The sequence below is a fragment of the Eubalaena glacialis genome, chromosome 1 (genome assembly GCF_028564815.1).
Source record: "Eubalaena glacialis isolate mEubGla1 chromosome 1, mEubGla1.1.hap2.+ XY, whole genome shotgun sequence".
Lineage (NCBI taxonomy): Eukaryota > Metazoa > Chordata > Mammalia > Artiodactyla > Balaenidae > Eubalaena > Eubalaena glacialis.
The window spans coordinates 60,428,585-60,446,795 of NC_083716.1; the positions used below are offsets into that span (position 1 = coordinate 60,428,585).

General features: G+C 38.8%; 1 protein-coding gene across 1 annotated transcript in view; it reads right to left on the minus strand.

Moving 5' to 3' along the window:
* The window catches only part of KAT6B (lysine acetyltransferase 6B), a 169,966-nt gene that overhangs the window by 31,942 nt on the left and 119,813 nt on the right, over window positions 1-18,211 (minus strand). The window contains 8 exon segments of the mRNA XM_061180240.1: window positions 5,116-5,209; window positions 8,324-8,485; window positions 11,708-11,849; window positions 13,947-14,062; window positions 15,621-15,742; window positions 16,733-17,041; window positions 17,044-17,077; window positions 17,079-17,664. Of these exon segments, the coding sequence (XP_061036223.1) occupies window positions 5,116-5,209; window positions 8,324-8,485; window positions 11,708-11,849; window positions 13,947-14,062; window positions 15,621-15,742; window positions 16,733-17,041; window positions 17,044-17,077; window positions 17,079-17,664 (1,565 nt within the window).

An 18,211-nucleotide genomic window follows, 5' to 3' on the forward strand; every position in this document is an offset into this window, starting at 1 on the left:
CACATAAATAAATATACTGTGGGTAATGGAAGTCAGGTTTCTCACTATCGGAGAAGAGAGTTACAAACGCAGAAACGTGGAAGGATAGACTACAACCTTGCAGTGGTGTTGATCTGGAATGCAAAGGAAGTGGCTGAAGGATCAGACATGTCAGAAGGACACAGGAGCCAGCTTGAAGCAGTTCCCACTGAATAAATCTGGGGCAATTTGAACATCAAAATACATAATGGCAGCAACAGGTTATAATCCAAAGAATAAAATAAAAATCCATGAGTAGTCCATAATTATATAAATTAAAGACTAATGAAATAAATGAAGTAATTATTTGACTAAAAAATTAATAAAGGAAGCTCTTCCCTACAGCGAATGTCAACAAATAAGTAGAATATACAATGGGATTTTTAAAATCACCATTTGGTAGTTACCAAAGTAGTAACTATTTTAGCTAAGAATCATAAATAAATGCTAAAAGTAGTAGGTGAAAATTGGATGAGAAACAGGATATTTACACAATCCCAAAGTATCTTCTTACCAGATATTTACTGATTACAAAGGGAAAGATGTTATTTTACAATGAAGAAACCGGAAAGGCACCACCTTAAGCCAGTGATGGGACAAATAAATGACCATGTAATCCTGGTAAGAGACACTGAGGAGGACCCAACAGCACTTCTGTGGTATTCCTGCCAAAAAATTGAGAACTTGAATATGACCATGAGAAAACATCAGACAAGCCCAAATTGAAGGACATTGTACAAAATAAATGGCCTGTACACTTCAAAAATGTCAAGGTAACAACAAAACAAACAAAAAAATGACTAAGGTATTATTCCAGATTACTCAAGAGACATAACTCAACATGAGATCTTGGACAGGGGAAAAAACATTTTTTTTCCCCCTGGAAAAGGGCATTAGTTGAAAACTGGCAAAATTTGAAATTTGAACAAGGTAGAGAGATTAGATAATAGTGCTGAATCAACATTAACTTCTTGGTTTTGATAATTTGTGTTTACATGTGAGAGCACCTTTGTTTTTAGAAAAACACTCTGAAATAGTAAGGGTAAAGGTGCTACAGGTCTGCAATTTACTCTCAAATGATTCCGAAAAAGAAATACATCTCAATATGATAGAGGGGGATGGGGAGGGAGTGGGAGGGAAATAAAAGCAAAAAGCAGATGTGATTAAATGTCAATATCTGGGGAACTGGGGTAGAGAGTATATGGGAATTCTTGGTGCCATTTTTATAACTTTTCTCTAAGTCTGAAATTATTTCAAAATTAAAGGAAAAATAGTAAGCTGGATAAGGCATTGTTGGGCAGCTCTGGCAGCAGGGGCAGGGCATGGCCTGGCAGGGAACACGCGGCTGCCCCAGGATCCAGCAACACCCTGGGAGGAAAAGCAGCTACTTGCCTTGTCCTGGGAGGCTCAGAAGCAGGAATCACAAAAGTTTCGTGGGGCCGGGGCTTCTCTGAAGTTTTGAGATGCCTGGTGGGGATGGAGAATGGTGTGGGTGTGTGTGTGTGTGTGTGTGTGTGTGGAGAATGGTGTGTGTGTGTGTGTTTGTGTGTAGACAGAGATGGGGAGGACTTTAAAATTTTCTGACTGAGGGAGAGAGGGAATCTCAGAAACCAGGAGAGAAAAAGAGATGTAGTATCAGCTTCAACCCATGACAAGTCACTCCTTCCTCTAGCCACTTAAGTTTTGGGCAGAGTTACAAAACCCATGAGTTGGTTTATGAGCAGATTGGGAGTTGGTGCCCTTTAGTCACTCCGGCAAAGCTCTGCAGATGACCTCCTGGGAAGCCCTGCTCAGACACATCCCAGACAAGCTGTCCTAGGAGGAGACAGACAACAACATTATTCCAAGGACAGCATTTGGTCCTGGGATGACCATTCCACCTCTTGACTGTCCTGGAGAACAGTGTTCAAAGCTTTGGAGTCACAGTTCTTTATATACACACAACACATCATTTTTCGCTCATGTCTATGATCCAGTGTGCCAATGGGCAGCTGGGCAGAGAACAGCTTTCCTTCTGTTGTTATCTTGTTTTGGCTTCCTGAACCAGCAGTGATTATAGACAAAATAAAGATTTCCTGCCTTACAACTTTCTTTGAATTACTGAAAATACCTCCCCGACCAAAAGACCCTCAGGCTCACGTACAAACAGAAATAAAATAAATCTAACTGTTAAAAGTTTCCTTTAAAAAACAGAGCAGATTTTAGAAAACCTGTAACCCCAGTTATCTGTTTTTCCCTGAGTTCTGAAATGTAAGGTTGACAAGGATTATCCGAGGTCATGGGGTTTATCTCCTACTTCTGCAAAAGACTGGATCTAATCATCATAGAAAGATATTTATCTACTATTATTTTAAGTAACTCCAAAGAAGGAGATGCTATCAATTTTTTCAGCAGCCTACTCTATCTTCTTTAAAACCTGTGTAGCCAAGGAATTATTTTTTCACTTTAAATTGAATTTCTGTTGGGTTTACACCAGTCCCCATTTTCTTTGAGTGCTATAAAATTCTTCCCCTGGTCTTCTCTTCTCTGAAGAAATAGCACCAATTCCCTTTCAACTTTATTCAAATCATTCATCATACTCCTTAACCCACTCCAGTGCAGGGTGATACCAAGGGTATATGAAAGAGAAAATCTAAAATGACACCTGCAGCACTGCATTGCCTGGATGCACCCTAATGGATGGCATTTATCATGATGGCCCTGAGCCATCCAGATAGGTTCCACTGTGTTTCCTAGTTCATGTTTTAAAAAAACAGAGTAGACTCTAATACAGTTTTCACTAAAATGGCTAACATAAAGATTTAGCATTTGAAGGGAACGTCTTTGTTCCTGGGTTGTTATTTTATGCATAAGGCCTCAGTACCAGATCACACTGTACAAGTAAGAGGCTACTGTATTTAGAGACTTGCATTTTTACCCGGTAAGTACCAGTCCCTTTTAAATTTTAGGTGGAAAGTTATCGTGGGCAGTGACCATATCACTTGCGAGATTCAATACAACTTAACAAAAATACATCTAATGCAGATTATTGAGTGCACTGTCCACCTGAATACAAAAAAGGTATCCAAGGAGTTTACAGTAAGTTGGAAGTATGACACTTAGATCAAATAATTACCACAAAAGAATGAATTGAGTCTAAGTGCTATATTGCAGAGATATGGAGCAAAGAAGAGAACGGGATGAAACTCCAGGAGGTGGGATCAAAAAGAAGAGGCTCCTGAGCTAGCTTAACAATGGGTAGGATTTTGAACAGAGGCTGGAGAAGGAAGAAGTGGTCATTTCAGGAAGGGACTGCACAAAGAATGGAAGTATGGGAACCTGCTCAGAATATTTGAGCAAATGGAGATTAATATATGAAATAATACATGAAAAAGCCTAAAACATAGGCTGGAACTAGCTGTTGGAAGATCTTGAATATTGAGCTAAGAAGTCTGCCTTACTCTGTAAGCATGCAGATACTATCCAAAGTTCAAGGCTCGAATGGCTGCTATGCATACCAGAAATTATAGTATTTAGGAACAACTTGTGAACAGTGGCCCCAAAAAACTCCAAAACAACACAATTGGATTTGCCCTTAGAACTCATTACAACTAGGACTGTAAAATAAAAATGGTAAACTTCTGGTAAGATGGCCCTCCATGGGATAACTAGATCAAGAAAGAAGAGTGGGGCTTCCCTGGTGGCGCAGCGGTTGATAATCTGCCTGCCAATGCAGGGGACACGGGTTCGAGCCCTGGTCTGGGAAGATCCCACATGCCGCGGAGCAACTAGGCCCGTGAGCCACAACTACTGAGCCTGCGCGTCTGGAGCCTGTGCTCCGCAACAAGATAGGCCGCGACAGTGAGAGGCCCGCGCACCGCGATGAAGAGTGGCCCCCCGCTCGCCGCAACTAGAGAAAGCCCTCGCACAGAAACGAAGACCCAACACAGCCAAAAATAAATATAAATAAATAAAAATTTAAAAAAAAAAAAAAAAAAAGAAGAGTAAGACTAGGGTAACAAATTAAATAACTAGAAATGTCATCTGAAAATGTAAAAATAATCAATAAAGATACTTCAAAAAAGAATATCCTTCAATGTCAATAAATTATACAAATCCGTCCAAAGCTGCTATACGGTTATATCTTACACCCAAACTTTAACATTTCAACATCTAATAATATAGATTTAGACTCAACATGTTGCTTCATGGTTTTCCTTGAGGACGTTTACATTTTGCTTTTGCATCTGAGGTACCTTATGAAGATTACATGATCTGCTATATTTTCCTTCTTTCAGTTTAAAATCTGGTAATGAAGAAGCACACAGTTCCTAGCGACAGATTTTTACAAGTGATTATTATCACAGGATACCCCGCCTTCGTGTTATCTGGATACTTTGAATCCATTCTCCAAATGCAGCCTTAATACTACATTAACACATCCAGTATAATATAAACAAGGAGAAAAAAACTACCAATTTTTTAAAAACATTATCCTATGCGTACGTTAAAATAGTATTCTGATTTTCACTGAGGAGACTCAGAAGATACAAATGTGTATAAAAAATATTTCTTGGGCAACCTCTAGATACGAACATTGTAATAATTTCTGTAACAGAAAAGGGAAATTAACAAAACAAGATATTTATTTTTACCAGACAGCCTAGAAGGATAGGCTACCTAAAGAATTGTTTTTCTGAAGATAAAGATCCCTTTCCTGCTCTGTACTGCACAAGATTATAGGCAAAATTTTAGAAAGCTGAAAATCCTTTTAAATAACAATTCCTTTGGCTTTAATCACAAATAATTGCCGCTTTTGGTGCTAATGAGCATGAGCCCCACAGGATGGAATGTAATTCTGCCGGTTCATTCAGGGTAATGGCTTTGCGAGCTGGTGACACTGCCGAGAGATCGAGTCTCAATTTCCTAGAGTATAATACTGAGCAGCAGTACATTTTTCACTTGAGGAAGATTTTCTAACCTATGTAAATATAAGTAGAAAACCCGTTATCTATTGATAAAAACAACAAAGTAGGTTAAATAAAGTTTTATGTGCTACTCTCCTTTAACAGCCATCAGCTCCCTGGATCATGAAAGTAAATAAAGTGCTTCACTTACTGAAATCAATGAGAAACCGTCCAAATCCTTGCCTTTGGTGCTGGGGCATGATCATTATGCAGGAGACGTTATACTTCTGCTGGCAAAGCTTTTCCTGAGGCAAAGAGAGACAGAACAAGTATGTGAGAGCGCTGCTGAAGTGGGCAATTCCCTGCACCTGCCATCGTCCTTGTACCACGGTCCACTAAGGTGGGCCAATGTGTTAGGTCAGGATCAAGCAGAATAATCCTACCGTCTTAATCAAACTATCAGCTAACAACAAACTACCCACTCCAGGCATGCCTCTCAATTACATCTTTATTCTTGAATGTCAGTACCATGAAATACGAATAAAGAATCCAAGGAAATGTGAGTCAAATGAAACAGGACACAGACAGTATGGAAGAAATGTTTTCCGTGTTCAAACAACCTGGGAGATGGGGAGGAAAAAAAAAAAAAAAAAAAAAACCATCCAGAGAGTCACCCAGCGGGGTCAGTTAGGAATACTTTGTGAAAGGCCCCAGTGAAACTAAAATACTGTATGTGTGGGTAGACTTGCATAAATACATTTCTCCTATGAGTAAACAGTCAAAGTAAAAAGCTGGAGAAATAATTAATCTGCATTTCAAAGTAGGACAACAAAACAAAAAAGACAACAGCAACAAGAAATCCCCAAGCCTCCAAACCAAAGTGGAGGCCAAAATATTACCAACAGTCTGAAACCAGGAGGAAGACTGGAAAGAATATGGTGGGAAATGGCTCTTATAGTTCAGGAAAAATTTGCAATTTTCATGGGATATGGCATCAGAGCAGCAATATTTTCTTCAGGGTACACAGAAGCTGCCAAAACCTACACAGAGGAGATCTGGAAAAGGCTTTTGAGGTTGTGAATGCTCTGGCCAAATATAAACCACAAATTAGACTGACCACAAATGGTACTAACCACACCGAAGAATTACTTAGGAACACCCAGATCTTTAATGAACCTATTTGAAAGATCACAGGAAATGGTTGTAGAAAAAACCCTACAGGGAAGAATTAAAGATTCCTTTGTGAAAAAGATGTGCTCCCGACTTTTGCACATTTGTAGCTGTCTGTGGAGTCTCCAAGAAATGAGGAGGAAGAAATGATGTGTGTCAATTTTCCTAAGAAACTGGATTGTCCATCACTGGCTGTGTACATCTGTGGCAAAGATTCAAATAATTAGTCTACTTTGCAAAGTCAGACAAATGGGTCACAAATCTAAAAAGAGATGTACTCTGGGTTTAAGGATTCATCCTTGATGCCAGTCTTTTCTTTGTCCCAAACTATTCTTACCTGTATAAGATTTTTGGAAATCCCACCCAAGAGTTGTCCTTCCCCCCCCCAGCCCCTGCCCCCTGCCCTTTAACACATTACTACAGCTAAACTCTAATCTATGGATAAAATAACTCCTCCTTCTTTCCTTCCTGTTTTGTGTCATCTATTATGTGCTTGGAAAGTCACATGCATGTAATGGTTTACACTGAACTTTTCTAGGTCATCTTGGCCATTCTCTGGCTATAACATCTAGAATTTGGTTTAAGTATAACCCCAAAGGGCCATAGTCCTTCACACTCCAATTGACATGTTAGAATATGGTTTAATTTGCGTCTAGTCTTTTAACATGGCTGTTTTTTTAGATTAATTTTTGTTTTACTGCACTGCCAAAGAATATAATAGTATTCCAGGTATAGTAAGAAATGATAGTAGTTGCTGCCATACTATAAAAGAAACTGTGACAAAATGTAAAAACTTTAGCTTGTTCTAAGTAAAATGTTGGGCTCCCTGGGAGGAAGAGAGGCAGAGATTCGAACCCCAAGAGTTACCATGAACTGAGACCCAGAGGCCAGCTTGAAACAAGGCAGGACAAGGGCAGCAGGCACCACTGAGCATCTGTTTTTAAACTCAGATACATTTAAAGAAACACCATTTTCGCACAGGAAGGACAGTTATGACCACTATTCTTTTCAACTCTTTGGAGAAAAAGATGTTTACACATGTATACAGAACGTAAAATGTTTTATAAGTTATATAAATAGACTTCCTAGTTATTGTTTCACCTTGTGTTAATTCTCTATCATCTTTTGAATCCATAACCTATAAAGTTGACTTTCTTCTTTTTCGCTTTAGAGCTTTACCAAATATGTGGATTAAGGCGTTGAGGCTGTTTCCCACGAGTGCTGTCACTTACTCCTATTTTTGTTTATGGTCTCTGGATTGATTCTTAAATTTAGAAAAACTTCCGTATGCAAAGGACCTTCATATATATTCTATCTTTTGATCTTCCATGAAAATGACACTTCCATTAGGCATTCCATTTACATTATGCAACAGTAGAGTCAGTGAAATTCACTTATCACCTAATATGCACACATGCATCATAAAAAAAATAAGATACAGGGTTTGGATCATTTACCTTCTGCCTGGAAGTCTTATAATTACCATCCTGGTATATTAAACTATTTCCTAAGTACCTAAGAAAAGTTAAGCTCATTACCTGGTAAATATCTCCAAACTCAGATTTCCTTTATTGCATATAAGTTATTGTTTCTCAGAAGCCTTTGAACAGAAGAATGTGAGAGAATTGCTCTGAACCAGTGAAAAAGACAAACTACATCCACTCACTATGTCAAGGGCTCCCCTATGTTAACAGCTGCAGATAACTTAGGCTTTCTAAAGGTGAGGCTGCTTTAGATCTTAAAACAATAGCACAGAGAATAAGAGACAAAAGAGTAAAACCAGCCATTATATTAGCTTAACCGTCCAAATGCCAACGTTCTAACTCACTGAGATACTGATGACCACAGAGGGAATGCAACAAGGAGAAATGAGAATTATCTTTTAAATGCTACGTTACATTGAAACCTTCATGTTGACACCACTTAGGGGGAAAAGGGAAATAAGCTTAACATTTAGAAAATGAAAGATGCTAGGTGGTCTGCAAGGCAGCAATTATAACGTTACGTGAATGCTGACAGTCGAGACAGCAAACAGTGCTGAGGCCCTTTACACACTTCCTAGGCACGATGCTTATTGTTTTTTTTTTGTTGTTGTTGGTTTTAATGAGCTCTGAACAAGAATCTGAGCTTTTCAGAAACATGTGTCACTTATTCAAATTAGAGTCATAAAAAAGCCCTGTTTGAAGAATTGGGCTCTACCAAAAACATTTTGAAAAAGAAAATGAAGGTCATACTGGCTCTTGTTTTACCTTAGAGAAGTATCCAACCAGATGACAGCCCTTTTCATCATTTTTTGTAAGGACATAAAAAAGGAATGGCTCGACATCATAATACAACGTTTTGTGGTCCAGGAAGAGCTTGGCTAACAAGCAAAGGTTTTGGCAATAAATTTTGCTCATATTCCCATCAACCTAGCAAAGAGAAACAGACAACATTATTTAACATAAAAATACCACTCAATATAAAATTGTTTCTTTTATACGGTATTTTGGAAAGTATATAATTTTATTTCCAAATCCCAAACTGAGCGATTAAAACACTCCATTAACCAAGTATAAAGTTTACCAGAAAATAGCTGTCATTTGGCAAATCAGAATTCCTCCTTTTCTCTTATATTGGGGTAAATTTTAGGTAGCTTAAATTTCTCTTTACACTACCTGAAGAAAGGCCACACTGCTAACAAAGAAGTAATTTTTATTTGCAATTTATTACGAGTAAAAAATGATTAGGCAGGTCCTCTCTGCTTGAACCAGGTAAACTGGAATTAAAGAAATGTAAAACGATCAAAATACTGCTCGAGGAAGTTAAACTTTATGTTGTTTTCAAAAGGGCTTCACATAAAAATAAAATAAATATAAACTGTATTATCCTGATTCCTTAGAAGTGTGGATTAACAAAAGAGGCTTCCATTTTGGTTTTATTCCAAGCATCATTTTAAATATAATTGGAAAAGATAAAATTTCTGTGTTGGGAATACTTACAGAGAAAGTGAGATGAATTTCAACCTACAATAAGTACCATGATTACAGTCTACTTCTCTTCAAAATAAAAGAATCAAGCTGTGAGACTGACGGTTACAGACAGGAGGCTAGGCACAAATGTCAATTTCTTTGATCAAATGTAGTTACTTGTTGAAAACAGAAAGCACAGCAGATTCAAGAAGAATTTCCCGAGCACTTTTCTTACGGGAAATGGATGTTTGCTAACCAGAGCTCTTTAACAATGAACTTGACCGTTCTCAAGTCTCCTGTGGACCATACAGGTTCTCATATTGCAAATTATTTTTAGACTTCATATAACTATTTCCCTTGGATGAGACCTAGGTCCCACACATGGCAACATAATCAAATATGGGCAAGGGGCACAGAGGATACAATTCTCTCTTTAATTAAAGGAAGTTTTTATGTATTTGGGAGGATGGTCCTTTTGGAAATGGTAGCGTATTACAAAAAGACGGAGATGTATGTATCCCTGAACCAGAAAAATAGAGAGATGACAATGCTGAAGCAAAATTCTTATCGGTTGTGAAAGGTCTAAAATGGCATGCTTTCAAGAGGGATAAAGAAAAGATAGGAAAGTAGCAATCTGTGATTATTATTCATTTATTTTATAAGTTACTTAGGACACTGCTAAGAGAAAACTTCCTACATGCTGTACTCTTAGTATTAACTCAGATTCTAGAATAGGGACCTTGGCACTTATCCAATCCAATTCCTTCAATAATTTTTATGCATAAATTTTACAGATCTGCTTCTGATTTTTCCCCTTTCATCTCTGTATGGTCCCAAAGCACCTACCCTGAAATAGACCATTCTTATCAGGCTAACAAGACTGAGTCTCTCTTACCCCTGAGAAGACTCTCTCTGGATTTATGAGAGTTTCACCCCCTCAGGCAAGAGTTATGCTCATTTATTTAACAATTACTTAAAGCCAAAAATGTGTTTCGTCCTTTGAGAAACAATGAGACAATGATTTTCATTTTCTTTTGGTTAGAAGAAAGCTTCCAAGGCATCAAGGAAGGCGCCGAAAGTTAAGTGGAACTTGTGACATTCATTAATTAAGGTTCAACTGAGAGCAGCTCTGTTGTCTCAACCTGTTGGGGCTGGCCAGGTAGCCTCCCAATACTAACAACAGGAGGACAGCGACTTGCATTTGGCTTTCTCGTTAGCCCAGTGGTCCTCACTGGGGGTGACTTTTGTCCCCCAAGGGACATTGGCTATGTCTGGAGATGTTTTTCGTTGTTCTGACTGGAGGAGGTGTACTGCTACTGGCATCTAGTGGGCAGAGGCCAGGGATTCTGCTAAACGTCCTACAATGCACGGGATGCCCCCTACACCAAAGAATCATCCAGCCTGAAATGTGAACAGTCCCCTGGTTGAGAAACCCTGTGCCTCCCGTTTAGTAAGAACTAACATATTATCAAATCTTCCTAGCAACAATACCCTTCTTCCTTCAAGCTTGCCAAAAGAGCCTGATATAACCAGGAAGAGGAGCTTTAAAAAATCATAAGATACAGTTGGAGTTACATGCGTTCTCTGATGAGTCTTGGGAAAAAAGTAATGGGCCCAAGACTGTCTGAGAGAGGAAGCCTGGTCCATGAGAGAAACCTATGTATGGCCCTCCCCTACGTTAAATTTAATGCAAGACATTACAGACAAGAATTAAAGAGAAATGTAGGGCAGAATAATAAATTTCCAATCTGAACAACTCAGAAAAAGAGAATCCTAAAGTAAAATTGTATTTCAGAGAAAGAAGATATCATATCTGCTGTGCAAGGAAGGCTTGTTCTGAGCATCCAGGAATGAAAGCAATGTACCAAGATGGGTAACAGAGAAGAAAATAAGGCAGGGCAATGGAAGTGCTCAACCAGAGGGAGAGAATTAAGAAGGCCTGTGACTAGGCAATAACAGGAAAAAAAGGCATGGCCTCCTCAAGGTACAACTGACTCAGCTAAGCTCGATCCCTGAAACTGACAATAGAACATGATGAAACAATGAAATGATATAGCGGCAAAGACCTTCTGCTACTAAATCAATTCTGAAAACACAAAATGTCTTCAAGAACACACAATGACAGACACATGGCCACAAGGGGTTCCTGTGAACAGCAGAGTTCTCCAGGGGTGGCCATCTACCCAGATGGGGGTCGGGGGAGTCCCAACATCTGCTGGGGTCTCACCAAAAGGATTATCTACCCTGCCAAGAAATGGATGGAAACACAGGTGGTTGTGTATTGAGGAGCTATGTACAGCTGCTCAATTCCCTGGAAGAGTGAGCACCTGCCAGACATTGGCTGGAGCTGCTGAACAAAGCTAATTTCTCCTGCCAAAGAAAGTAGAATTTACAAAGAGCTGAGGAGACCATAAATTCACTGGCGAACATATCTGGTGCAGACAGGGATTTGGGAGAAGACAAAAAAGTTAATGTGATGGAGTAGGAATTCATCATCAATCTCAACGGTTGCTTAATATGGTTAGAAAAACATTCCAAAACATGGAGATGTTTGAAAAAGCAGTCTGAATTTCAGTGCCAAAACCGAATATACTTTGTACCTTCTACGAACAAATCAGTACATAGTCAACAATTAGAAACACTAGGTTTCAAATGCTGAGTTTTTTATTTACACATGCTTACCTCAAATACTGAAAGGTCTTTCCTTCGGTAAATTTCATTTGCTGGAGGATGAAACCATCCACATTTCCTTGAGTGTCTTAACAAAATATTTTTACTTTTCATATATTTAAGACAGAATTCACACAGGTAAAGCTTTGGTAATCTGTTGAAATTTTAAAATCAAAGAATATAATCAGATTGATTATACTCCTGGGGAAAAATATTAAATATTGTTCTATTTTCTCTAAGCCATAAAAAGGCTGTATAATAGTATTTGAAAGAAGTAGTTTCAACAAAAGAAAAAGAAAAAAGAAAGCCAGTAGTAAAGACAGCGTACAAACCTTATATTATTTTTCAATCTAATAATATTTGCTGCCTTTACTTTGCGGACAAATAATTTGTTTCCTTAGAAATGTCCTATAGAAAGAAAGGTTTTCAGACTTGGAACTATGACTCTAAAAACATTGGCGTCCTGTCATCCATGCATATTTTTTAAATTTCAGACTTAATGTCATAATTTCAACAGTACGTGTAATCAGTGGTGTAACTATAACAATCTTTTACTCAGAGAGAAGTGAATTCATTATTTTTAAAATGATCTGTGTACTTATAAGGCAGAGAAGTCCCAGAATTTAGTTGTTTTCATTTCTTATGGATGAGGTAACTTTAAAGTTATCATCAGTTGTACATGGTCTAAAGGAGTAAATATAGTCAAGTCAAAAGACCTTATTTGTTCCTACCAATTCCACTGACTCTTTGAATAACATTAGACAAACAGCTTTCTTTCCTCTGCTGATTTTTTCTCCACCTTAAAAATTATACCATTTTTTACTTGTGCCCTATCATGCTTAAGTGGACATTGCTAATATTTACAAGAGAATGTTTAAAAGCACTTTCAACGTCTTTGGGGTATAAAAATGGGGAGCAGTGTTTTGGGAAGAATTAGATACATATGCAGCACAGTAATCTCAAATCTTGGATTCATATGCAAAATTATTCAAAGCTCTTAGAACACATGACTTATGATTACCCATACAAATAAAAGCTCACAGGTGTTTTTCAAAAGTTGTTAAGGAACATACAGCTACGTGATATGAACTGGGAAGAGAAACCAAGACTCCTCTTAGTTTGTCACTTAACTTCTAGAACACCCTGCCCGTTTTCTCTGATGATTGGGCAGACACCCACCAGAAAGAGAAAAGGACGATATCTATTCTAGAAGAAAAGCAAATTTGTGATTACCAGAAACTTTGCAGGCTAAAGCATTTGAGGAGATACTAATAAACTGTGCCCTGACATACCTGAAGGAAGAAATCTGTTCACAGGATACCCATTTTTAGATACATTAGTTCAAGACAATTTCACAGCTAATCTTAGTTCAAGACAAAAGAAAATTCTAGTACCATTATTTTCTCTTCATTTTTAACAAGTTAGTCACAAATGGCTCTAAAAGTCAAGATTTGGGGAAGGGTCTCTTAAGGCTACCCACGCCCACCTACTTTCTCCCATTTTTCCTTCTTTTGCTATAATTTCTCTAAAAAAACTTGACAATAAAATGCCAGAAATCAGAGATAAAACTAACAGGCCTAATTAGGAAAATGAAAAAGGCAACTGAGAAGAAACTACCAAATATTTTACAATGGCTAATTTTTTTTCTTGATTTGGTTTCTTACACAAACAATACTTCCCCAATTAACCAAAGAGAGAAAAAAACGATCTAAAAGTTAAAAGGCAAAATTTACAACACCTGTGTAACTAAGCAGTATAAGGTGTTTACATATAACAGTGAATACTATAAGAAGGTACTGGCGAAAGTAATAGTTTTGGAAGCACTTAGACTTGACTATCGGGACGTCCCTGGTGGCACATTGGTTAAGAATCCGCCTGCCAACGCAGGGGACGTGGGTTCGATCCCTGGTCCGGGAAGATCACACATGCCTCAGAGTGACTAAGCCCGAGAGCCACAACTACTGAGCCTACGTGCTGCAACTACTGAAGCCCACGCACCTAGAGCCCGTGCTCCGCAACAAGAGAAACCACCGCAATGAGGCGCCCGTGCACCGCAACGAAAAGTAGCCCCCCGCTTGCCGCCACTACAGAAAGCCCACACGCAGAAACGAAGAACCACTGCTGCCGAAAGAAAAAAAAGAACTGACTATTAAAATTTATGTCCTAAAAATCACCTAATTCCAGCTTTAGAATGTTCCTTCCTCACATATGAGACATTAAGGTTGTATACCTGCCAGGCTTATTCCATTACCTTGCATATTCCTGTGGGTAAGGCGAGGAGTACCAGGTTTGGATTTCATATTTCCCAAATTCTATTACAGAAGGGTACCGGCCACAGTCTTCTACTCCACTTTCACACTCTATTTTCTGTCAGACAGAAAGAAAACAAAATATGAGGATTTCTTCACTTACATTTTGGTTCTTTCACCAGTGGATATGAAAATCTATCAAGACCAGAATACTGATCGTAATCGTGAATTTTCATGTTGTTGAAAAAAAACATTATAGGCCCTTGTGAAATAATAATCAACTTTGTATAAGATTCATATATAAATACCCTAAGAAACAGTATTACAAGATAGGAAATGAATACCTGTTAATACATACAAATGTCTATTGAACTAAATTTAACAATCTGCTACAATGTATTAAAACTGAGGAAATTAGAAGAAGATGTGGCTGTTACACACTGTCACACTGTTACAGTCCCCTGTTCCTCCACCAAGCAATATTTAACCCGACTGTAGATAAATAATCAATTGCGAAGTTTGCAGTTTGATTCCCATCTCCTTTTACTCCCATGCAGGAGGTTAAGAACTCTGCCGGCCTGATTCACCATGGCATTCCCTGGGTCTAGCCCAGTGCCTGACACGGACAAGAAATGTTCTTGAATGAAAACGCCAGTGTTACCAGGTTGGAAAGAAAGGGCCTTAGATTTAGCAGTAACTTCCAGGTAATTGCCTGCTGTTCATCACATCTATATACGAATGCCAGATACGGTCCCCCAAAATGGTAATATTTAAGGACTTCAAATCTCAGTGATGGTGGGGAGGGGCGGGGGGGGTGGGATTTAACATTTTATCTTAGCCAAAGGAAACACTACAAAGAATGCAGAATGAGGAATGGAAATATCCAATGGCCCCTCAAGTAGAAATAAGCACAAGTATTTAGCCCAAGTGGTTGCTACAAAAAGCAAAGCTTAAGAGCCTATAGATAGCCCCCTACTCCCCATAAAAGGAAGTGAGGTGGGGGTGGGAATCTATCCATGAATGTGGTGCCCTGGTAACAGAATGTGGTCTACTGACAGAAGAATTCACAATCCATAATAAATTTGTCTTTGAGAAGTCCCACAGCCTTTCCTTTCAATGTTTTGCTGACAATAAGCTATGTAGAGTTAATATTTTAAGGGGAATCATTTAAAGAAATTACTGGACAATGAAAATAAAAGTGATTACAACTGATCATGCAACACGATATTGCCTTTGCCAATGCCCAACAGTTAAAATCAGGAGACATTTTTCATATGGCTGGCCACCTGTGCTGGAAGAAACATCGGTCAATTTAAAAGTGATGTTCTTCTTTTTGTGAACGATTTAAAAGGGCTATTTTCTTAATTTGAGCAGAAATAATCAGAAATCTATTCCTTCACCCCTAGAAGCGTTTTTCAAAATCTGCCTCAATAACTGCTACTCTGGCCTATTCTGTGAGACCCGCTGAGCCACTACCAACTTTTAAGAGTGGAGACAACTCTATATAAAGTCATTACTTTCGAATGTAGAGTCAACAAAAATGATGGTAACAGTTAAAGAACCACAAAGGATTCTGAGGGGGATTCGTTATAAAATCAAGGCAGTTAATTTTATAGTACTCATATATAAAGGTCACGTATTATCCTCATTACTAGAATGCAGTATCCTGGCCTTACCTCCCAAGACAGTTCCTGGGCCTGCTTAAAAACATCCAAATCCTCTTCAGTAACGGTATCCTTGTTTCCAATCACATTTATATCTGTACTTTCTTGTTTGATGCTTATTTTGATTTCTGTATCTGTCATTTAAAACCAGCAGAAAGTGTATTCACTGACTTGCATCATGAATAACCACCATATAATTATCAAAATGGCACCAAATTAGCAAAGTGGGCAAATATGGATTTTTTTAAAGCTTTATTAGCTTTTACATCTAAGCACTGCTCACAGATCCAGCAGTACCTTTTCCCTGCTGTACTCAAATTGTTATTTCAATTATCGCTGTTGTCATCTTTTTATAGCTTCGACAAATAAATGACGGAAAGAGCGAGCAATACAAAGCAAAATCATAGTTTTCAACCAAGATTAGAAGGCATATCAATGTCTAGGTATAGAATTCCCATGATCACGTTTGAGATAATAAAATCTACCACTTTGTCCAAATGACACATTTTTGGCTTTTGTTTTATAAAGGATAGCAAATGTAACGGGCCAATTTGTTAAATGAAATCATGAAATCAGTTTTCTCCCTGAGGTGAATACACACACAGACACACTCACATCCAAAAGCACACTTCACAGAGTCACAGATCAGGCTTTGTTGAGAAGGAAGCAGGATGAATTTTGTCATGAGAAAGCAATGGACAGAGGGAGACGAGGAGCTGATGTCCCCGCTGCCGGAAGCACGGACAGCACATGGCCACGCAGCGCTGTGGCTGAAGAGGTAGCACGGGGAGGAACATGGCAGAGGCGTTAACAGTGGCTACTCATGCGGGACTACAAAGCCATAAGCAATGCTACGGACGCATCTGGGGGGTCCTAGTGTCACTACAAATGGAAATAAGTCATAAAAAGTGGGAGAGTATTAGTTGGAAAAACAACATTTTGGAGGTTTAGTCAGCATTAGAAAAAGGTCAAAGTTTCACTGCTTCTGTATGAAAGTGAAGTGAGAACAAGAGAAATAGCTAAGACCTATGTGACAAATAGGAATTGACTGATTCTTTTTTTGGGGGGGTTGGGGAGAAAGGGACGGGACGCAGGTTTGGTTGGAGCTTTGACCTTTTGCTTACCATCATCCTGATCAGGTTTAATCCTTCCGTCTGTCAAGCTCCCCTTCCCTGGTGAGGGGGTCCCCATCTGAGGGGTCACTTTATATTTTAACCTGCCTAGCATCCTGTGCTTTTTAAGGAAAGTTGTTCGCTTGAAGTGAGCAATTGCTTTAAAAATACGTCCTCTAGCCATCCCCCAGCTAGAGGAGGAGGGGTGAGAAATAAATCTACTTCTAATATCTCTTTTTCCAAAGAAATGGGCTTTCGATTTTGCCGTGGAAGGGAATTCGATTTTACGACGCATACGTTTAGGTGGTGCATAACTTGGGTGTCCCTTTTGGCGAGACTGTCCCTGAGTGGTATAGATATGAGAGAGCCCATCAAAGAGTGCCTTCAGCTGGCTGTTATTAGTGAGACTGCTAAAGGAGGGCACACTGGACTGGCTGGAAGAACTCTGGGGAGAGGTAGAAGAAACAGAAGTGCTGGACTTTTGTGAATTGGGGCTCTGACCAGAGATGGGGGTTGCGGGTGGGAGTGAAGAAGGTGGAGGTTTTAGCTTTTGTGTGGTACCTGGAGCCAACACATGAGAAGTGCATGACTGTTTCTGAGAGACCTTTTTCCTTGGACGATAGTGCTTTGAAAAGTCTATTATTTCACCTCGTGATCTGCGACCATCAGGTGATGGTGTAAAAAACTTAGTAAGGCCATCAATGAGCCCTTTGGTTTTCTTGTTAACTTTAAGTGTAGAGGCAGAAATGTAGGTGGAGGTGGTGGTGATTTTGGTGGTGGCACCAGGCCGAGTGGGGTCTGTAACAGCCAATCTGCTGCTTGAGTCCTTCCCAGATGCAGCATGACCAGATGAAGGTGTGGTACAGACTTTAGTCTTTTGACCCCTACCAGGTGACCCCCTTCCTGTGAATGCATTCATGGATCCTTCATCACTGGTTACAGACCTAGGCAAAAATTTAGAGAATAGTATCAGCATTTAATAATAGAATTATAAAGGTATCTAACACAAGTTTATAGCAACTAGATGCATTCAATGTGCTTAAACTTAAGAAACTGAATTGCAACCCGAAGCGCTGCTTGTGTGTGTGTGCCTCCACCTAGGTGTTTCTCTGTTGAAACAGGTTGCAGCCCCTACATTGGCATGTCATGATTCTCCCAGGGCCCATCCAACAGGTACTGTTAGAATCATGTGGAACCAAGGGCAATATGGATAAGAAAATTTTTGAAGAGACTAAAAGATCACCCAATGCTTTCATTATAATTAAATAAAAACGTGACCCCTTGTGTCATCACAAGTAATTATGATTTCCTGAAATGTCTTTTTTAAAGTATGAAAGGAAATAAGTCATAAGTATTATCTAGAAGCAAAAGAAGAAGCTTATCTAATCTCTAGTTAGAAGTAATTTTTACTCAAATGGAAAATTTATATAAATAGAATTTGGTTACATCTATAAATTAGTACTTTTTTTTTTTTTAAAGAAAACATTAAAA